Genomic DNA, 22,991 nt, shown 5'->3' with positions numbered 1-22,991 from the left:
CAGACTCGTGACAAACAGTAAACTATAGAGTCATGTTTTTTAAGTGTATGGCAGATGATTTGAAAATCAAAAAAGCTGAACATGTTTTCACCAAAGGCGTATGATGTCTGATGTCATCTTGTGTCTTTTTCAACCTCAAGTCTGACAGCAACTGACCATTGGAATGTATTTTACACAGGGAGAGACGTGTCTGTCCAGAAAGCCTCCAGAGAAGAGACCACTGTTGTTAGCAGTAAGGAGCTGGTCTTCATTCCGTAACAACATTACATTATCATGAAGTCTCCTTTTCTGATGTTTTGTGAAAAGTGATTGAGTTTCAAATAAATACCCAATTGCTGAACTATGTTTTCGAGTCTTATGAATTGACATTGACAATGGCATATTATGACTATATGACTCAACACACATGACTTCAAAGCAATGCAAATGTATTTCCATAGCACATCTCAAAACATCTGCAGTTTGACCAAAACAGGCACAGATTACCAATGTATACAAAGCAACAAAACAAAAAAAACTATAAAATAATCATTGTAAAATAATGCAGGACAACAGAAAAAAAGTTAAGGTGTGAAGCTTAACTCTATCAAAAGATACATATTCGTTAGCCTGATAAGGTTTTAATTGATTTTTGTTTTAGAGTGTTGAATTTTAAAAATATGTATGCCTGTTGTTTAAACTCATTGCTTACAGTAAAGGCAATACATCATGGTTTCCCATAAATGTACATTTACAATTATGGATATGGTATTTGGCTTTTGCAATAGTTGATTAATCAACTACATTAATGTTTTGTATACCATTAACAGAGACCAAACAACAAATTGCTCAAAAGCATTCGAAGCCTTTATTAAAGGCTTCTCAATTCTCTAATTCCCCTCCTCGACTCCCCTCCTCGTGTCTTAGTCCCGCCCACAAGAGATGCAAGCGGAGGAGTCGAGGAGGGGAACCGAGGAGTGGAAGCAGCAGGCGTTTAGAGAAATGAGAAATCCTCTCCTCTGAGCGGTCATTTTAAAGAGACGTCCGTTAATGATGACAGGAGGCACAGCAGCCCTCTGTCTGATGGACAGAACTGTGTTCATGACCACTTATATATTTACTTTTAATTTGTTCACAGTGCGGTATAATGAGACAGTAACAGGCTACAGATGGGGGGGGGGGGGGTGTAGCAGAGGTGGTATAACGTCAGTGCCGTTACTGTGTGAGCAGGCTGTCCTGTGTGGATGCAGGCAGAGCTTTGAAGCCTGCAAGCAGACAGGAAAATAGTGGCATAAAATGGCAATTACCGTAGAGTGTTTCCGATGACATCACACTTTCCACTGGATAATAACTTACTGCAGCGATGTACAGGCCAAACACGCAGACTGCATGCAGATTGGATTCATTTCTACCATTTTCTTAAATTCATGGTAGTTTCAGTAATCCCCTGGTAATTGGGGACATAAGTTATCTAAATGACTAATGTCATCTTTATGGCTTTCAGAAAGGACAGGAGACCGACAGGATATGATGATGATGATGATGATGATGATGATGATGATGATGATGATGATGATGATGATGATGATGATGATGATGATGATGATGATGATGATGATGATGATGATGATGATGATGATGATGATGATGATGATGTTAAATGTGTTGCTTTAGGAACATCCATTGCAAATACATGGAATTCAATAAACATTGAATAGCATATCATGCAGTTTGTCGGTGCCTTTTCCTCCGTGTTGTCCTGGTTTGCTGTGCTGCCTCCTAGTCGCCACCATGGTTTGCTGTGCTGCCTCCTAGTCGCCACCATGGTTTGATGTGCTGCCTCCTAGTCGCCACCATGGTTTGATGTGCTGCCTGGGGATGCTCAAATCGCTCAGAGAAAGGAGTACAAATGTACGGCTTCCCCACTGACACAGAGCGGAGGAAAAAATGGCTGGCTCAAGTCAGCAGGAGCAATTTCACGACCAACAGCAACAAAATATGTGATTTATATACAAACACTGCATTTGCACTTTTTCACAAAACGAAAACCACACCATTGGGAAAGCTTAATGTTTTGTTTAATACAAAAAAACAGGTTAAGGCTTGAAAAACACTGAGAGTTGAGACTCAGGGTGCAGGGTGAGGGTCTCAGTGCAGGTATTCAGGCTCCATTGAACCCCCCTCTGGTTCTTGTGCTGAGAGAGGGAGCAACAGACAGGAGAAAGGGTTATACACACCTATATAGCACACATTCCCTAAATCTACTAATTTAGGGATAATCCACTGACATCCTTTAATACACATGTTCATTTGAATCAGATGTACTGATAATATCCGCAATATACATCTTTAAACTTCTTCTTACCTTTAAAAGTCTGTCACGAACGGTGTATTATGCTGCAACTCCACAGCTCTGCTAGCCTTGGCGCTAACTTCCGGGGAACGATTGAGAGGCTCCACGATCCGCCATTGCTGTAAAAAAGTGGTCCATTGGAGTGAACGGAGATGTCGTAACTCTTCTATTAAATGGCTCTGTGCAGGGGGAGCTATAGCTCCCCTAGTGGTGACATGAGCTCCCCTGGGAACATGGTTTGTGAAATTTGGGGGGAGCTCTCTAAAATACTGATATGATGACCAAATAAATTCCATTTTGGGCATGTTTTTTTTTCAAAGGTGTAAAATAAGTGAAATAAAATTATATTTAGAGTTTATGATTCATGAAAAAAGTGTCGCCTGCTTGCACGCTGCCCGCAGCTCCACCCACTACCCACTCACTCACAAGCTCGTTTAGTTGGCACTGCATGTTTACCAGGCATTGTTGCTGCTGCTGACATGTCGAAAAGAAAAAAAAAACGTACCTTGGGCAATTTCTTTAAAAAGACGGCCAAACAACCTGATCAAGAAGACCAACCGAATGTAGCTGGTGGTAGCACATCGTACGTTGTGACTGCTGCTACAACAGAACCGAGAGAGGAGGGAGCTAAGGTCAGTGCTAGTGCTAACTTGACAGCTAACGTTAACTTGGGGGCTGAAGAGACACAAGAAGACGAGCCAAGAGAAGCTAACTTGATGACTACAACTACCATAGTAGAGGTCGAAGGAGATGTGGAAGAAGATGATGATGATGCTGCTGATGACCACCCCACCTGTTCTTCCTCTTCCTCCCTGCCTGCTGCTCGAGATGGGGGGGGGGCGAAGTTGCTGCGGTGGTCCCGCGGCCGCCGGCTGGCTGGACCAGCCAACAGTGGAGTGAGTGGATCACATTTTTGAGACATTTTAAGTTGATTTAATTAAACAGTCAAACGTTACATTGGTTACATCAAGTTGATTGAAGTTTGCGTAGCCCATACATGCTCGGGAAATCTGTTGACATGAACATGATCCATCGGGACGTTTCATGTAAATGTAAACCTGTGGCACCACCCCGCGTGCAACAGCTGTTCTCTTTATAATAGGCCTATGTCTGTGCTGTTGCTATTAATGCGCGGATCAGCATTTACCCCCCCCCCCCCCCCCCCCCGCAAAAAAAAAAAATCCCGGCTCCCCCGGTGACCGTGGTATAGTTCGCACACTGGATACAGCCACTAGTGCAGGTGAAGAGATGTCGGTGAAAAGACAGTAGGCTTGTTTGAGACACATTGCGGCTCGCCTCGAAAGTAGACGAGAGTAGCCGATCGCAGCCGGGGGAGGTGTCAAAAAGCTCGTCTTAAGTCGGACAGCTCGGACTCGGAGTCGGCTTGACTGGCTGGGTTTGCAATGGCGGAAATTCCATTTTACCCACTGTAGACAAAGGTGATCTCCATTGCTTTATATAGGTTTGTTAATTCAGTCATGATGATGAACCACACCAGTGACTGGGTTCCATAATTAGAAATGCTCCTCCCTCTTAATGTTTGCAAAACTGATAGGTGGACACAGGGCCGGATTAGTACCTGCAGGGGCCCCTGGGCACTGAGCGCTCATGGCCCCCCCCCCCCCAACCCAACAAGTAACACCACGCCTACCCAATCCTACCAACATGACCAATATTTAGAATTTTCAGTCAATCTGGCATGTCAAATCGCACACCTATTTGTCAAAAGCAGGGACGCAGCCACATAGTTCAACCAAAGTAGGTCTAGCCTTTTGCCCTTTTAGTCAAACATCACAAGACAAAATACAATGGATAAGATTCCAAGACAGTGTATGGCTCAGGAATACCTAGGTAATATCACTCAAAACCTCAGAGTAGCACCCGACTTAATGCCAAAATATGACTGGCTGGCTGTACACGTACACGATGAGTTTTTATTAGTTACAAACATTGAGAGGTACAAAAGTATAATATGTAGTGAAATGGTGTGGTTGCTCAACTAAGAGTGATGGAAGATAGTGTGTGTGTGTGTGTGTGTGTGTGTGTGTGTGTGTGTGTGTGTGTGTGTGTGTGTGTGTGTGTGTGTGTGTGTGTGTGTGTGTGTGTGTGTGTGTGTGTGTGTGTGTGTGTGTGTGTGTGTGTGTGTGTGTGTGTGTGTGTGTGTGTGTGTGTGTGTGTGTGTGTGTGTGTGTGTGTGTGTGTGTGTGTGTGTGTGTGTGAGAGGGAGGGAGAGAGAGTGAATGAATGAGTGTATGAGAGACAGTGGATCTTACCTTTTAGAAGTGTTTCTTCCTTGCCTTTCTCTTTGAAAAGTCTGTGATTAGGTCATCAAAATCCAGATCCCTCACAAGATCAGACTCGATGGCCATCAAAGAAAGGGCTGAAAGTCTCTTCTGAGCCATGGTTGTCCCTAAGTTCATTTTTGATGTGTTTAAGCTGTGAAAAGGACCTCTCACCCTCGCAGTTGGTTACAGGTAGTGTGAGAAAAATCCTGAGCGCAACAAAAACATTGGGGAATGTTGTCTGTAGTCCATGTTTTAGCACCACCTGCAGTCTGTTTGTAGGAGTTTTATCTGGCTCTGTGCTGACAAAAGCCCTAAACTGGATCAGCTCACCTCCTAATGACTTATCCAAGTCAGTAGGATATGATGAGGAGAGAATATTGGCCCGTCTGCGGAGATCAGTGTCATCACAGCACATGTCAAATAGGACTCCAAAGTGATCATTTATGACTTTGTATGCATCCAGGCGTTTGCTAAGTCCTGAGAGCAACCTGTCAATAATTACATTGAATGTCTCAACCTGGAATTGTGTACTGCCAGTCAGTACCACCTCGTGCTCCACTGTCTCGTCATCAAATACTCGTCTTTTACCAACACGGTGAGTCTCGTGCTGGTATGTCTGTTTCACGCCGGTGACGGCCCGGGCAGATGTCTCAAAGTCCGAAAATGTCCCTCGTAGTGATGCAACATAAGTGCGCAGCGATTCCAAAAGTCGCACAGCTGTCATTAGGTCAATGTCTTTCTTTTGCAAGCTAGTGCTCATAAGCTTGAATTGGTGCAGTACAGTGTCCCAAAATATTGTCAGCAGAGCAGTCTCTAGTTTCCCAAGTTTGCCACACAGCGCAGAGGCCTCTCGCCGTGTGTCCTGGCGCTCTTCGTCATCAGCCGCCAACATTTGTAAAGCCCCTCTTATTGCAGTGTAATTCTCACAAAGAGCTTTTGTGGAGTCTCCTCTGCAGCTCCATCTTGTACAGGAGAGATATTTTAGCTTCAGTGTGATGTTTTCAGTGAACACTTTATTCCATCGGTGGGTAGAAGCAGAGCAAAAAGCATAAAGTGCTTGAAGTATATCAAAAAACTGGCTTGCTTCACGACAACTACTTTCAACACAGTTGACACCAACCAAATTCAAGGAGTGTGCTGCGCACGGAATGTAATGTATGAGTGGGTTGCTTTTCTTGAGATGAGCTTGCAGCCCATTATATTTTCCTGACATGTTGGATGCGTTGTCATAAGCCTGGCCACGGCAGTTTGAGAGGTCCAGCCCCATATCAATGGCCATCTTCATCACGCAGTCAGCCAGACTTGACCCAGTGTGACTGTGAATGGGTTCAAATCCAATAAATCTCTCAATGACTTTTCCTTTTTCACTCACAAATCGGAAAACGAAAGTTAATTGGTCGACGTGAGACATGTCAGGTGTAGAATCTACGATGACAGAGAAATACCTTGCTCGCTGTAGTTCTGTTGCTATTGCTTCCTTTGTTCTGTCACCCATCAAACCAATAAACTCCTCACAGATAGTTGATGACAAGTATGAAGTCCTACCACGTCCCTTCTGGCCAAACTTCTGCAAATGATCCTTTAAAAATGGATCAAACTGCGCGAGCAGCTCCAGGATTCCCAGGTAGTTCCCGTTATGTGCGGATCCTAAAAGTTTGTCATTTCCCCGGAAAGGAAGCCCCCTCTCACTCAAGAATTTAATCACCGCAACTACACGTCTCAATACATCCTTCCAGTACTGACTTTCTGTGTCGACCTGCATCCCTAGAAAAGCATCCACAGTGCCCATGAGTTTAGTGCGATGCATAAGTGAAAGTATGCATTTTCTGTGCTCACCACTCGTCTCATGTTCCGTTATCCTCTCGGGATGCTTCCAATCACTAAAGCCGAGAACAAATGCATTACTGTGGCTGTGAGTGGATACAAGTTTGCAGGAAAAACAATAAATTGCTCCGATAGATGGAGAATAAATAATCCAATCGCGTTGAATGATTTCTCCATTGTGAAGCTGTCTGGTCAGCATATCATTGGTCAGTGTCAGTGAGCGTGTCCGGCCGCTAGCATCGGTCTCCCTCCGAGATGCTGGATACTTCGTTGCCCGATTATGAAAGTATGAAACCTCTTTCATCAAAGTCTCCTCCCGGACATTTCCAGCAATTAATCTCCATTGTGCCGTGTCCTGAGAGACACAGGGAACTTCTGATGAACTCGAACCTTCACCCTGCTCTGTGACGTCCTCGTCAGGCTCGTCTTCATCTTTATCTTCCTCTTCTACTCGCTGCTGCGTTAGCATGCTAGGTTCAAGGCTAACATTGCTCGCTAGCTCAACAACATCCTCCGTGACCGCCGCCACTGTTCCTTGTGGTTGTTGCTGGCCTATTTCGTCACTTTTTGCTTTTTTGAAAAAGCTATTTATTGTTGGCACATTTTTTAATGCAGCCGCCACTCTCTCTTCTTTTTCTTTCTTTTCGCAGCCCCGCTGGGCGTTTGGCTACCGGCACCATCCATTTTTTCTGCTCACGTGACAAAATGTGACATGAGTGAGGGTGGGGCTGTGATTCAGCTATACACTGCCGCCGAGTAGTAATACATTTGAGCGCATACATAGTGAGACCTACAGTACAGAGACGGTTTAGAAAATATATTAATTTGACCCTATAGAAAAGCTGTGTTATTTATAGCGAAGAGTGAGTGTCATTTAAAAACAATGTATGATGAGTGAGGTTGTGCCCGAAAAAAATAAAATAATAATAATTTTTTTAAATCTTGTCACTGAGGGCCCTCTTTGCTCAAGGGCCCCTGGGCACTTGCCCAGGTTGCCCATATGGTTAATCCGGCCCTAGGTGGACAGGCTACAAATGATCAGTCCCTTCAGATCCGCACACATGAAGCTTCATGAGCATGAATTGAACAGACCTGCTGCTGTGTTAATTCTTTAGCTGCCACTTTAAGCTTTATGATGTGTACAACATGGATGTAATTTGATTTAATCTTGCCATTTTAAATGATGTATTCAATAAATAAGGTTAAACCAAATCATTACATTAGATTTTATTTTAATGATTTGGTTTAACTTAAAGAGAAACTTTATTGTTATTGCACATATTACAGGTACTGAGACAACGAAATGCAGTTTAGCTTCTAACCAGGTGCAACAAGCAGTGAAGTGGAAAGTAATGTACACAATCTACAGAATAACATATAGAATGAATTGAATGATGAATAAACAGTGGGGTATGAATACACTAGATATCAGCCTGTGAGCAGTATGAACAGTGTGTATGAATATGCTAAGATATATAAAGTATGAAAACGGTAAGCAGTAGTATAAAATATATAGATATTAATTTCATGATGATAAACATTGTGGAACAATGATGAAAAATGGGAATGGATGTGGTGACGTAAAACTGACACAAAACAACAACAAACTTTTGCCAACCAATTGGAGAGTTTCATCAGCAGCACGTGGTAAAAACCACCAATGAGCGCTCAGCTCGAGATACCAGCGAGCCGTTTCCCATCAAGCATTTCGCTTCCGCAGCTCGTGGAGAGCAACTGCGCCGCCTCGCCTCGCTCTCAAGGCTGCGGGCGTCTTTGTCCCGCGAGATTTCAAAGTCTCATGTGGGCGAGCCTCCAGAGCAAGTCGGACAAAATGACTAACCATCATGCAACGCACTAGCAAGACGTTGATCGCAACTGCGCAGGTCTGCGCAGGTTTTGCTTGTCTCAAACAAGCCTAGTTTCAGTCCGGCGCAAGCAAGAGGGGAAAAAAACAAAACATGAAGAAACTAGAGCATCACTCGAAGGTGTGTTATTGTATGAGTCAAATGTACAACTTGCAAATGTTGTATAAGTCAAATTGCCAATTGCCATATTAAAACATCAGCTGCAATTCACGACATGAAGAAGGCAGTCTCTGCAGAGTACAGGCTAATGGAGATGCAGTTATTTCCAGCATTCTTTATTTAACATTCATTCAAGTAGTGATGCCTATTATCTGCTAATGTACAGGAGGAAGAGTGATACACTGCCTGTCTAGTTGGCTTACATAACAGTTAAAGTTTACAGCTTAAAAAACATGGAGCATTTGTTCCCCTCTTATTCATTTTATGTCAATTTGCACATTTCATGGTGATGCTCAGCCTCTCCCCTTAACTCCTAACAGTCATCATCATGTCAACCACAACACAGAGAAATACTGATAGAAATGTGTGTGTAGTTGTTGATACATTGCTGACAGAGGGAACTACGTTTGAATACAGATTTAAGAAATATCAGTTTTTGAGCATGTCATAAGCATGTTTTGTCTTGACTATATTACAACTATATTATAATAAAATAATATAGTATTTATATTATTGAATTGATTATGATTATTATTATTATTATTATTATTATTATTATTAGAAGTAGTTTATTTGCATTAATTATATTTTAATCTTTTTGAGGCTAGTATTTGGCAGGAAATGCAGACGTATTCACCTGTAAATGCATACTGAACGAAATACATGCACATTTACCATTTACCTCACTGTATAAAAAAGTAACTGTGTTGATAATAATAATAATAAACAGGAATTATATTTGCAAAGTAGCCTACTTTGTTTTCAAAAAAAAAAATGTCACTCCTGTCGGTTGGGGGGGGCCTCATCTCACAATGTCGCTTGGGGCACCAAGTTGGCCAGGGGCGGCCCTGGCGATGTATATGTTTTAGCTGAATACACGTGCAGTTAGTCACTTATTTAACTTGTGTTATGTTCACATTTCGCACCCTTTAGTAACATATTTCAGGGTTTAAAAAGAATACAGAACTAAATTCAACATGCACAATTCCTTATATATATATTAGTGCTGTCAAAATTATCGCGTTAACGGCGGTAATTAATTTTTTGAATTAATTGCGTTAAAATATTTAACGCATTTAACGCATGTGCAGAATGGCCCGCCCCATACGTGCCACCAGTGGCAGCGCCAGGGTATGGCTGGGGTAGGCTACACCCATACCAATAAATGGCTTAGCCCCACCATGAAAAATGATGTTAAAGTAAGCAAAATAAAGTCTGCCAACTCGCGCGGAGTAAATTGCACAGACAGCAGTTAGTAAGATTGATTTCAGCAGCCACGGTTTTGAAAACTTTTGTTACGTAGTGATCGTCTTCTCAATAGAACATCTTTGATAACGGCGTGGTGTTGTTGCAGGAAGTCCCGACGGAGAATACTTTTGCTTTAGTACAGGGGTGCACATAACTGGTACGCAAGTTATGTAATCTGAAATACGTACCGTCACTTGTGTCACAAAGCGCATTTGCGTACCGACGTACTTGTGAAGCTTTTCCAGAAGGCGGTTAGATCACCGGACGACAGAGTTGGTCTCCATGTGCACAGACAGGGCTGCTGTTAACGTTGGTCTGTACAACGGAATTGTGCCAAAACTACGCCAACCGGCTGCGGAGGGAGACTCCCCCCCCCCCTTCACTGGAGAACTGCGCTAAAACAGCTGATCACAACGTTCACACTCTGTGGTCACGAACTAGTACTCCACTAGCCCTCCCCCTCTGTCGACTTTCCTGAAGTAGCCTACTCCCCAAGGCCGGATTAACCATATGGGCAACCTGGGCAAGTGCCCAGGGGCCCTTGAGCAAAGAGGGCCCTCAGTGACAAGATTAAAAAATAAAAAAAATGTATTTTAAAAAAAAAAAATGTCGGGCACAACCTCACTCATCATAGATTGTTTTAAATGACACTCACTCTTCGCTATAAATAACACAGCTTTTCTATAGGGTCAAATTAATATATTTGCTAAACGGTCTCTGTACTGTAGGTCTCACTATGTATGCGCTCAACTTTATTACTACGCGGCGGCGGTGTATAGCCTACTCACAGCCCCACCCTCACTCATGTCACGTGAGCAGAAAAAATGGATGGTGCCGGTAGTCAAACGCCCAGCGGGGCTGCGAAAAGAAAGAAAAAGAAGAGAGAGTGGCGGCTGCATGAAAAAATTTGCCAACAATAAATTGCTTTTTCAAAAAAGCAAAAAGTGACGAAATAGGCCAGCAACAACCACAAGGAACAGTGGCGGCGGTCATCGAGGATGTTGTTGAGCTAGCGAGCAATGTTAGCCTTGAACCTAGCATGCTAACGCAGCAGCGGGTAGAAGAGGAGGAAAAAGATGAAGACGAGCCTGACGAGGACGTCACAGAGCAGGGTGAAGGTTCGAGTTCATCGGAAGTTCCCTGTGTCTCTCAGGACCCTGCTTTTGACAAATAGGTGTGAGATTTGACATGCCAGATTGACTGGACATTTTAAATATTGGTAGGATTGGGTAGGCATGGTGTTACTTGTTGGTACGTGGGTTGGGGGCCCATGAGCGCTCAGTGCCCAGGGGCCCCTGGAGGTACTAATCCGGCCTTGCTACTCCCCCGTTGATATCAACACGTAATTAATTATGACCCCACGGTTTGATGATTGATAGGTGTGTGGGCTGTCTTTCATTTTGACACACAGAACAATGTTATAATAAACATAGATACTGTATGTTAAATGGATATATCCGCCTTCTTTCATTTATCTTTCCATTCCCAACAATATACATAAATAAATGGCATTTTAGGCTAGTTCGAATGGTGATTAATCATGATTAATTATTTTTTAAACTGTGATTAATCTGATTAAAATTTGTAATCGTTTGACAGCCCTAATATATATATATTGTCTTTAACTCATTCCCCAACAATATAAATGAAATATATGATTAAAATACTCTTTGCTAGATCAAATTTAACAATGGAAGTGTCCATCGTTTTTTGTGATAAAAATGTAATTTATGTTAAAAAAAAATACACTGTAATAAAAACTAGGTTTACATTTTTCTCATGCTTTTCTAGAACCCATGTAAATGAAACGTTTTTTCATTAATGTTTATTATTTTTAATCTGTCATATAATAATCAAAGCCCTGAAAGAAATAAAGCAATTCATCAGCAATTGGAACACAAGAACCACACATCCAAAAGTATTTGGCTGTGAAATATAGAGAGAATGAAACATCCATATAAATTACATAGAACAGATATAAACACAAAGCAAATAAAAACAATTAACAGTCACTATTCATAAAATACAGTATATCCGAAAAATATATTGATGAAGTGACGCTGCAGAACATCATGTGAGTCAATGGGCAAGTCCGTTTAGGAAACACATGATGTACAGAACTTCTTCGTGTGTATAGCACAGATGTACTTGTTGCTGCATGTAGTCTGTGTCTTGGAGTCCTTTGAGGGTCCACAGACCTCACAGCTGGCTGTGGGGGTCTTCTTGCGGCTGGCTGTGGGGGTCTTCCAGCAGCTGGCTCTGAGTCAAGTTCATCTTCCAATTCGCTGTCAAATTCTGAGTTTACCTCCACATTATCCTCATCTTCAGAAATGTCTTCCTGTCCCACTTCACCGTGTTCTTCTAATGCATTCCACTCTCTGAGCAGAATATCTTTTGGCCATTTTGCTGGTAGATAATTGTAGTTCTGCACTACACTGTAATGTGAGGTTATGTCTCTGCTTAGTCCCTCCTCTGGCGTGCAGGTGCGAGGGGGACAGTGCGAGAAAATGTAAAATGTTTATAATGTTCTTGGATAGTTTTGTGTACACACTACAAAGGGTCGAGGGAAAACAGGATCAAACAGCTTCTCTATGCATACAATTGTGTGTGTGTGTGTGTGTGTGTGTGTGTGTGTGTGTGTGTGTGTGTGTGTGTGTGTGTGTGTGTGTGTGTGTGTGTGTGTGTGTGTGTGTGTGTGTGTGTGTGTGTGTGTGTGTGTGTGTGTGTGTGTGTGTGTGTGTGTGTGTGTGTGTGTGTGTGTGTGTGTGGTGTGTGTGTGTGTGTGTGTGTGTGTGTGTGTGTGTGTGTGTGTGTGTGTGTGTGTCTTTAGTTTCTGTGTGTGTCTTTAGTTTGTGTGTTTCTGTGTGTTTTTCTCTGTCTGTCTGTCCTGGTAAGTGGAAAAAAATAAAAACAATTCCACATGTCCTTCACAATAAATAAGGCCCGGCCAATGAGTTTCAGGTTAAACGAAAATATCCTTATATTTTTTTGTATTCATTGAAAATGGAAATCGGGTCAATTTGACCCGAACACCACACAAGGGTTAGTGTTTGTTCTTTCTGATATAAAGTCAAGGTTGTAACTGTTTGCAGTAAAGTTGTGGGGCGCTGAACTGTTCCTTTGCATCTTTTGAATTTTGATACATGATAGTTAATTAATGTACTTATTGCAGCAGTACTGTTGTGCCACAATAATGTCACCTAATGTTATTGACTTAAAGTATTAATATTGTACCTTTCCAAGTTAACATCGATTGATATAACTGCGATTAAATCAGCATACTTCTGCCAGGGAATGCCACCCCTCAAAATCTCCTGCCACCCTCTTGCCACCCCATGAATATTTTTCTAAATCAACCCCTGCGAGAAAGAGGGGGAAAAATGGCAAGTCCTATCTGTATAGGACAGAACAGAACATTAACCAAAAATGGCAATGGCAACATTTAAAGAAGAATTGTTGAAATATCCGGACATGAAAACAAAGTGCCTCAAAAATTGAAGAAAAACATTTCTTAAAAGGTCAAACGAAACAGGTGCTAGGCTACATATAAATAGACTGTTGAAATACTAAATGTTTTCTCAAACAACAAAGGGTATTATGGAAGGTCTTAACGCACATCGAACATGTATCTCAAATGCAAATTATCTTTACTAGGCTCTAATTATCATTATAAGGCATACATAATATGGTTAATTTCTCCAGATAACGCTATGACTAAATGAATACATTAAATATAGACATTGAGGAAGCTTTAAGGTGATCTGAACGTTTCAGTTTTGCTCCCTTTTTAAGCTAAGCTGCAGTTTACAATCTGTTGCACACGGGGGCAGTAAACGTTTACACACAGGATGCCTTTGTATTGTCCTTGTACTTGACTACAAGTTATTGTGCACCATAGTGATCTAATGGAAGGAAACTTTTATTTTTACCAAATTGTATTCGCATTTATTAAATCAGTTAACTTTATGATGTTAACTCAGAAATCATAGTCCCTCTTCCCAGTGTGCAGCTTAAAAGTTGCTAGTCTACTGTATGAACTGAACATTTAGCATTTAACAGAGGATTTAAAAGCATTTAAAAGCAAGTTACACTTCCATCTGTTTCTTACACCTTTATTATGTTTTGTATGTCAAATTCTGTTAACACAAAGTAGTAACTATGGGTTAATTTCTTGGTTAAGCTGAATTATCAACAAGAAAGAAAATGAAAAACATAAAGACAGTTATTAACCATTGAGAATGTTTATTTTCATGGTCATAGCTGTGGCAGGAAATGTAGTTAAGCGATAACCCTCTCTCCAATGGGGATGGGGCCCAGGGTGACATCACCTTCCCATTCGAAAACTAGAAAGAAAGACAGAAGACACGTGTCACGTTTTGCACTGCTGGGGTTGTCTTACAACTAAGGCACACATTCACTAGGAATGCATGCAATATACCATACCGTTACTTTCACTTTGGGACACATCACGGATCTTCCTTCCATGAGTCTGAACGGTGTTGGCGACAGTCCCAACTGCTGGATTTCCTCCAAATTCACCAGTTGCACAGGAGGCACAAGCTGGATCCTGTCCGCTGGCCTCTTTCCACCTAGGAGGGAAGAAGAAGAAGAAGAAGAAGAAGAAGAAGAAGAAGAAGAAGAAGAAGAAGAAGAAGAAGAAGAAGAAGAAGAAGAAGAAGAAGAAGAAGAAGAAGAAGAAGAAGAAGAAGAAGAAGAAGAAGAAGAAGAAGAAGAAGAAGAAGAAGAAGAAGAAGAAGAAGAAGAAGAAGAAGAAGAAGAATTAATAATGTATCAATACTCCAATGACACATTTTCGAGGAAGCCCAGACTCACCCATTGATGAAGGAACAAGCTCTATGTTCAGCATCGATGGGACATAAAGTGGATGTAGCTTTCAGGTGGCATGTAATGTAGAGCTGTTAGAAAAAGACAGTGGTTAAGTTGTTGTTGTTGTTATTATTATATGTATTTTTCCTGCCTATGATGTATAGCAGAATCTTTTAATCAGTCTTGGAGATGCCCACCAGTCCACTCTCAGCGTTCTGGAACCTGAAGGCCTCCAACTGGAACCGAAGCTTGTTCTCTGCAGTGCGAGGCATGAACTTAGAGCTAGAGCCTGTGATCCTTGCATCAACCAAACACCTGCATGCAGAAAAAACACATTAGAGGACACACTTCTGTTTGTGATAATCAATTGTCACTGTACACATCAATTTAAATTAACCAGCTCACCCATTGTTTTCAATGAAGACATAGCAAGGTAATGAGTTCATGTCAGGTGCAATGGTGGCTACGCATCTCTCCACATAGACACGGAGGGGCACGTGGAAGAACTGCTTGACAACAGCCTCTATATTTATGATGTCTCCCAGGTAATACTGGAAGCTTGGTCTCTCGTTTTGCCAGCCATCTGATCAAACATAAAATTAAAATGAGTGTTGCAAAATATACATTTCTAATCAAAGCTCTGTAAAAGGTTAATTCTGCAGATAAACTGTTTTTTAACTCACCAGTCATGAGTCTCAAGGTGAAGTAAAGGAATTCCTCTGATACCTTAACTGCAGAGAATGGGATCCACAAGGGGTCAAGAGCAAGGCTGCTCACATTGTGCTTCCTAAATGATGAAATAAGTTTTCTTAAAATGCAGCTTAAAGTCATTTCTAATATGCATCCTCCACAGGTAATCAGATTTGGTGATCCATGGTTACTGGAGTTATTAAATGTGTTAGTATTTCAATGTCATATTATGTTATTTATTATATGTTTGTATGTTCATTGCCACACCTCTAATGGTCTTAATACCTTGGGTAGTGGCATTCCACAATTACTGCAGCTCTGCTGGTCCTCACCACAAGAGCATCGGCCAGAGGTGTGGGATCATAGTTCAGAGTGAAGCTGTAGATAAGGTGATCTTCTGTCACCTAGTGGAAAAATGTATATTAGTACAAACAAATGGCATCATACATGAACATATTGGTTTACCATATTTTTAGATAATAATCATTGCACTCTTTCATTTATATTTCAGTGACATTTGTATTTAGCTTACGGTTAATGTGCTAAGACAGTTTTGCAGTTCTGTCTCAAAAATCAACACTTGAGCAGCATTGTCCTCTGCGACAGGGGCACAGTTTCCCAGGGTAATGTCGGCAGGGTTGATAAATTGGCCAATCCCAAACAAGTCCTTCTTGGCTTCCACGTGAGCAATACTCTCTCTGCACTCGACAGCAACACTTGCAGCAGCAACAGGAAATCTCAACTCGAAAGGCACCACGACTTCAGGGTCAGGCGTGGGGTCAGCAGGGTATACCCAGGTGAGAGGTCTTTCATATGTCTGCTTAATCTGTTGAGGCTGTTTGACAGGCTCCTGTCTCGTTGCTGGCTTCTGGTATGGTGTTGCCGGCTTGTAACCATCATATTGAGCATGACATAAGCTGCCTAACAAGGCCAGTGCCACAAGGCACACAACAGTGGACTGTATCACCATCGCTTCACAACAGCAAGTGATCTACACAGTTCACTAGGTACTGTGAAGAAGATGGACATGTGCACCTACTTTTATAATAAGTTGTCATGTTTGCTTCCACAACATTCCCGCCCGTTCTGTTGGCCATTCCCCATCAGACCTGATTGCTAAGCCAATGAAATGATTGCTGCTTTTGACGAAAGCAATGCCTACAGCTCTGGTGATGCATCTTCAACTAGATTTGGATTATTTATTATTTTAATGCATAACATGTTATACTATGCTGAAAAAATACAAGCAGCATAAATAAATAGTATTATGAACACAAAACTGTGGATGTGCTGACACAAATGTGATGGTAATGCAGCCAAATGAAACAAATATATTACCATATGGAGGGTTTCATTTGAAAGTAACTTTTGAAAGTTCCAAAGGTCTTGGTGACAAACAGTTATGTTGACCTTGGGTTAGGTCAACCTTCCCTCAACATGGAATGTCAAACTCAATATCTTTGCCAAAGTACATGTTGTGGAGAGCTGCAAATCAATATGGTCCCACTCCAGGTTGATGTTTCTAAATGAACTTTACTGTGAGATCAAATAGATTGGTGATCTTGAGAAGTAAAAAGAGTTTATAAATGAAATATTCCTGCGAGAGAAAAATTAGATGAACCCCCAAATTGAAAAATAATACAGAGGTCAAGTGATGACATGTTTTTCCTTATTTTAACCTGCAGATACGTGATTTACAATAAACTCCAATTATTCATCTGCTTTGCTTTCCATTTTGTCGTCCTCTTTTTTGAAAATTATTTCAAATATAACAAATCCATATTTTATAAATGGCAAAGCTATTAAACAAATTATTAAAATCAAAATTGACAACAAAATTGTATGCAACCTCTAAATCTTCGTTACCGCAACAGTGAGAAAAAAAGCTTATCCAAGAAAAATGAATTGTTATGTCAACCAAGTACAGACTGATCTGAATCTGCGTACAATTTTCTATGTTTGACGGGAAATACTAAGTGTGCCAATCCCACAATATTTCCCCAGCTAAGTTCTTAGAAAATGTGTTAGTATTTCAATGAAATAAGATGTTCAGACATGAATGTTATAAATATATAAATTGTTAGTATATGTTACATGAATCCAGCCATCTAGAGAATGTTGAAATGCTTGACGTATATGCACACGCCACTAACTTAACTCATTTCTTTACATTTGACATATCTGCATGCTATAATAGTTGTTTATGGATGCTCCTCAATTCAGTTAAATGTTTGTATCAATGGCAAATAAGACAGGAAGAAGTATTTGTTTAGTCGAGCCCTGCTGCCCAAATACATGATGACCTGCACATTGCAGGTCACACAAACTCTGTGAAAGGTTTTGTTTTGGTATTGTACAAACAATCTGGAAATGCTGACATTCACGCTCAATGACAATCAGGGGGTTCTTAAGCATGGGTTGAATACTAATCAATACATATTCATATTAATGCAACAGTGAGTTTACTACCATGTATGCTGTTATTATCTTCCGATGCAATATCTCTAGAATTCATGTTATTTGTCCACTGAAATGTCTTGTTTGGCAATCCATTTAATCTCTTTAGTGCATCACCACACACCACAGTCACTGGAGCTTGTGATTGGAAGTTATGGGTAGCAAATAGGATGTGAGTCCTCATTGTCAACATTACCACTAGGCCAACCTTATAAAAGTCAGCATAGCACCCTTTGTATTTCCACAGTAGTTGGTGTTCCTTTCGAATCAGTTCACTGTGAAGCCAATGCAATGAAGTTGATTTTTTCTTTTTTGGCAGTTGCCCTGCTTGGCTGTCTGGCTGATGCTCAACATGGAAAGGATCCCCATCAGCCAACAACTCCCCCTAAATGGAGCCCACCTCCGCATCCAACAACCCCACCTAAATGGAGCCCACCTCCGCATCCAACAACCCCACCTAAATGGAGCCCACCTCCGCATCCAACAACCCCACCTAAATGGAGCCCACCTCCGCATCCAACAACCCCACCTAAATGGAACGGACCTCAGCAGCTTCAGCAGCATGATCCGCATTCTAAACAGTGGTCTCAGCAGCCAACAACCCCACCTAAATGGAGCCCACCTCCGCATCCAACAACCCCACCTAAATGGATCCCACCTCAGCAGACAGCAACTCCCCCTAAATGGAACCAACCTCAGCAGCCTCAGAAGACTCATCAGACTCTGCAGCATGATCCGCATACTAAACAGTCACAGTGGGCTCAGCCGCCTCATCAGCCCCAGCACCCTCATCAGCCCCAGCACCCTCATCAGCCTCATAAGCCTCATCAGCCTCATAAGCCTCATCTGCCTCATCAGCCTTATCCGCCTCATCACCCCCATCACCCTCATCACCCCCATCACCCTCATCACCCTCATCACCCTCATCACCCTCATTACCCTCATCAGCCTCATAAGCCTCATCTGCCTCATCTGCCTCATCAGCCTTATCCGCCTCATCAGCCCCAGCACCCTCATCAGCCCCAGCACCCTCATCAGCCTCATCATGATTTTCAGAATAAACAGCCAGTGTGGCATCAGCCGCCAGCAACTCCCCCTAAATGGATCCCATCTCATCCGCCTCAGCACCCAGCAACTCCCCCTAAATGGATCCCATCTCATCCGCCTCAGCACCCAGCAACTCCCCCTAAATGGATCCCATCTCATCCGCCTCAGCACCCAGCAACTCCCCCTAAATGGATCCCATCTCATCCGCCTCAGCACCCAGCAACTCCCCCTAAATGGATCCCATCTCATCCGCCTCAGCACCCAGCAACTCCCCCTAAATGGATCCCATCTCATCCGCCTCAGCACCCAGCAACTCCCCCTAAATGGAAAAAACCTCCGCAGCCTCATCATGATCAGCATACTAAACATCCAAAGATTACTCACGAGCCTCAGCAAACTTGTGAAGTTGCTGACAATCAAAAGATACCGTGTGGAGCTCCTGGAATCTCTACTGAACATTGTGAAGCTATAAACTGCTGCTATGGTGGACACATGTGCTATTATGGAAAATCTGGTTAGTGTTTTTCTTACTCCTCAAAGAAATACATGTATATCTCTAGTAATTACAATGAGTTCAATGAGTATAGCATGATCCATAGTCTTTGCTTGTAATTGTGTTGTTTTCAGTGACCCTTCAGTGCACCAAGGATGGTCAAATCATCGTGGTGGTGGCCAAAGACGCCACCCTACCCAACCTCGATTTAGAGACAGTTTTCTTCCTTGGAGGTGGCGACGCCTGCAATCCTGTTGACACTAATTCAGCCTTTGCCATCTACCAGTTCCCTGTCACTGCCTGTGGCACTGTCCTGAATAAGGTAAGGATTTTGACTAATTTAAATGTATAATGTCATTAGTATACTTTTTCGTTGGGTAGTAATTAAAACTGAAATACTGCCAACCTACTGTAGGAGGAGCCTGGCGTTATAATCTATGAGAACCGGATGTCCTCCTCTTATGAAGTCGCTATTGGACCCAACGGAGCCATCACCAGGGACAGTCAATACGAGTATTTATTTGTATTTGTTTAACTCTGAGTGGTCACAACATGAAAGATTACTACTTCTGTTGCTACTTCAGTTAATTCTCTGCTAAGGCCTCAAGTATTCAGACAAATCAGTGGTATCAATAGAATACAGTGAATTTACCTTGAATTCTCTTCAATGGTTTGGGGTTAGTTCATTGTGATATGACAAACTGCACTTCAATACTTTTCTGACTAACTGACTAACATAGACCTTATATCTTGTCTCAGGCTGCGTGTCCAGTGTAGATACATTGGCACCGCAATTGAGGCTCTAGTTATCGAGGTTGGCAAACTTCCTCCACCACCCCCAGTGGCAGCTCCAGGACCCCTGCGCGTGGAGCTAGTGCTGGCCAATGGAGAGTGTTCAGTCAAGGGATGTGTGGAAGGTTAGTGTAAAGGACATATGGTGTGCTGTCAGTCTCATTCGGCAGTGACTGTGCACTAACCACATTTGTTTTGCTTGAGCAGAAGAGGTGGCCTACAACTCCTTTTACGTTGACGCTGACTACCCCGTCACAAAGGTTCTCAGAGACTCTGTGTATGTGGAAGTCCGTATTCTGGAGAGGACTGATCCCAACATTGTATTGACTCTTGGAAAATGCTGGGCAACTACGAGTCCCCACCCTCATAGTCTCCCTCAATGGGACTTGCTGATTGATGGGTAAGAGTGAATGTTGATTTTACTTGGAAATAGGCATTTATAAAACTTTCTACGAGGCTATACTCAAAACCTATGTTTCACTCTCTTTACCATAGCTGCCCATACCGTGATGACCGCTATCTGACCGCTCTGGTCCCTGTGGACGCTTCATCAGGACTCATGTACCCAACCCATCACAGGCGTTTTGTTTTCAAGATGTTCACGTTTGTATCCGGTGGAGATGTAAAGCAACAGGCTCTGATTCCTCTCAACGAAAAGGTATAAGATGTAACTATCTCAGACAAAGGCTTTTGTCAAGTTTAGTTTGTATATGTTTTTTGTAATATATATATTCATAATTACAAATAATACATGACATTTTCTTTTGACCAGGTGTATATCCACTGTGATGCAGCCGTGTGTCAACCGTCTGGCGGAGACAGTTGTCAACCTAATTGCTACAGAAGCAGTAAGTATAACAATATTCACTGTGAAAATATTTAAACCACCAATTTTATTTGTCTCTGAAGTCTGTAAAATGAAAACAATGCAAGGCAAGTTTATTCATATAGCACATTTCAACACAAGGCAATTCAAAGCTTTACAAAAATGAAAAACATTAATAGCATTAAGAAATAGTGTAGTGGAACCACATTATAAATGGCTTTAAAAAACAGTCATTAAAATAATCGAGATTAAATTAAGCATAAAACAAGCTAATATTGAATAACACAGGTATGAAATACATGCATACAAGTTACAGTGCAGTGTAAGATATGAATAGTTCAATTAAAAGCAGCAGCAAAATGAAAGTATTTTAGCCTGGATTCAAATAGTAAGCGTTGCAGCTGACCTTCACATTTCTGGGAGTTTATTCCAGATTTTTGGAGCACAATAACTAACGATGCTTCTCCATGTTTAGTTCTGAATCTGGAGACATAAAGCAGACTCGTGACAAACAGTAAACTATAGAGTCATGTTTTTTAAGTGTATGGCAGATGATTTGAAAATCAAAAAAGCTGAACATGTTTTCACCAAAGGCGTATGATGTCTGATGTCATCTTGTGTCTTTTTCAACCTCAAGTCTGACAGCAACTGACCATTGGAATGTATTTTACACAGGGAGAGACGTGTCTGTCCAGAAAGCCTCCAGAGAAGAGACCACTGTTGTTAGCAGTAAGGAGCTGGTCTTCATTCCGTAACAACATTACATTATCATGAAGTCTCCTTTTCTGATGTTTTGTGAAAAGTGATTGAGTTTCAAATAAATACCCAATTGCTGAACTATGTTTTCGAGTCTTATGAATTGACATTGACAATGGCATATTATGACTATATGACTCAACACACATGACTTCAAAGCAATGCAAATGTATTTCCATAGCACATCTCAAAACATCTGCAGTTTGACCAAAACAGGCACAGATTACCAATGTATACAAAGCAAAGAAACAAACAAACTATAAAATAATCATTGTAAAATAATGCAGGACAACAGAAAAAAAGTTAAGGTGGGAAGCTTAACTCTATCAAAAGCAACCCGGTGTCACGACAAGACGTGAACATGTGACGATTTACCATGCCGGGAGACTTGAAGATGTCACGATTTCGTCCCTTCCAACGTGACAGTTACACGGTATTGTTAACATGGCCCAACCAGTGGAGATATACCCGGAAATGCCAAGCAAACGCTACCCCGACGGTCGGTTGTTATTGTCAATATTACTATAATAATGATTTATTTTGTAATAGTCACACTCGATTACGCCAATTTTCTTGTTGCCCCAGCTGGTCAACACCTCTGTTAGCAGAAACAAAGGCTACATTAAAATATAAAAAATAATACAAGGAAGACAAGAGACCACATTGCAGAGACATCTATTGTCCGCAATTACTTTTGAAAGGTGATGAGAGATGATGGACTTTCTTTTTGTTGAAGATATTTTTTCTTTAATCTAAATTACATTTGTGATTGACAATCTTTGTTGTGATACTTTTATGAGCATAAACATTTATGTCATCAAAATTTGGTGAATGTATTTCCCATGAAGGCTAAACATTGTGTATTATTTCAAACAAACAAACTTTGCCATCTTATTTAAATTGAAACATATTTAACAATAAATGGTACAGTACATTTTGCTCTTGTAATCCACTGGAAATCCACCCCTCTGGTGGGATCAGGATAATCCAGTTGTTTGGGATCAAACTGACCCCAATCCTGTGTTGTCGGTTTGAACTACCCGTTTTGAAGATTTGATCCAGATTAAAGCTTGGAATTGATTTCCTGATCTGATCGAATATCAAAATGATCCTAATCCTGTTTTTTGGTTTTTAACTACCCAAAATCCAATTAAACTATGCTATTTTAAGTATATAAACAATGTGATATGAGTGCACTAAAATATATATGTACAAGGTGAAAAACAGCACAGGGCTCAATTTGAGCAACAGGTGCACCATGTAGCCCAGTGCTTCTCAAACTTTTTTCAGTAGTGTACCCCCTTTGAAACATTTTCTCAGCCGAGTACCCCCTGACCGACCCCGAACATTTTTGATCGAAAAAGCCTATACAAATAATTCCAATATAGTG

The 22,991-nt window shown here is 41.5% G+C and overlaps 2 protein-coding genes and 1 long non-coding RNA gene across 3 annotated transcripts; 1 reads left to right on the top strand and 2 right to left on the bottom strand.

The window, feature by feature from the left end:
- Positions 1-2,040: 2,040 nt before the first annotated feature.
- Positions 2,041-4,793, bottom strand: LOC139435763 (uncharacterized). The gene is made up of 3 exons (XR_011644976.1): positions 4,606-4,793; positions 2,345-2,451; positions 2,041-2,174 (listed from the first exon to the last, which is right to left on the bottom strand). It is a non-coding gene; the product is annotated as an uncharacterized lncRNA (long non-coding RNA).
- Positions 4,794-13,809: 9,016 nt separating this feature from the next.
- LOC117463340 (zona pellucida sperm-binding protein 3-like) lies at positions 13,810-16,253 on the bottom strand. The gene is made up of 8 exons (XM_034105531.2): positions 15,763-16,253; positions 15,516-15,634; positions 15,224-15,327; positions 14,946-15,123; positions 14,738-14,855; positions 14,547-14,629; positions 14,157-14,302; positions 13,810-14,056 (listed from the first exon to the last, which is right to left on the bottom strand). Exons 1-8 carry the CDS (start codon positions 16,198-16,200, stop codon positions 13,992-13,994), a joined length of 1,251 nt encoding a protein of 416 aa, XP_033961422.1. The 5' UTR covers positions 16,201-16,253; the 3' UTR covers positions 13,810-13,991.
- Positions 16,254-17,918: 1,665 nt separating this feature from the next.
- On the top strand, positions 17,919-21,682 carry LOC117463338 (zona pellucida sperm-binding protein 1-like). The gene is made up of 8 exons (XM_034105530.2): positions 17,919-19,248; positions 19,362-19,549; positions 19,643-19,740; positions 19,987-20,144; positions 20,227-20,419; positions 20,515-20,677; positions 20,792-20,867; positions 21,521-21,682. The coding sequence occupies exons 1-8, from the start codon at positions 17,979-17,981 to the stop codon at positions 21,598-21,600; spliced, it is 2,226 nt and encodes a 741-aa protein (XP_033961421.1). The 5' UTR covers positions 17,919-17,978; the 3' UTR covers positions 21,601-21,682.
- Positions 21,683-22,991: the final 1,309 nt, after the last annotated feature.

Source organism: Pseudochaenichthys georgianus, chromosome 18 (assembly GCF_902827115.2).
Source record: "Pseudochaenichthys georgianus chromosome 18, fPseGeo1.2, whole genome shotgun sequence".
Taxonomy (NCBI): Eukaryota; Metazoa; Chordata; class Actinopteri; order Perciformes; family Channichthyidae; genus Pseudochaenichthys; species Pseudochaenichthys georgianus.
This window is presented reverse-complemented; position numbering and strand designations above follow the sequence as displayed.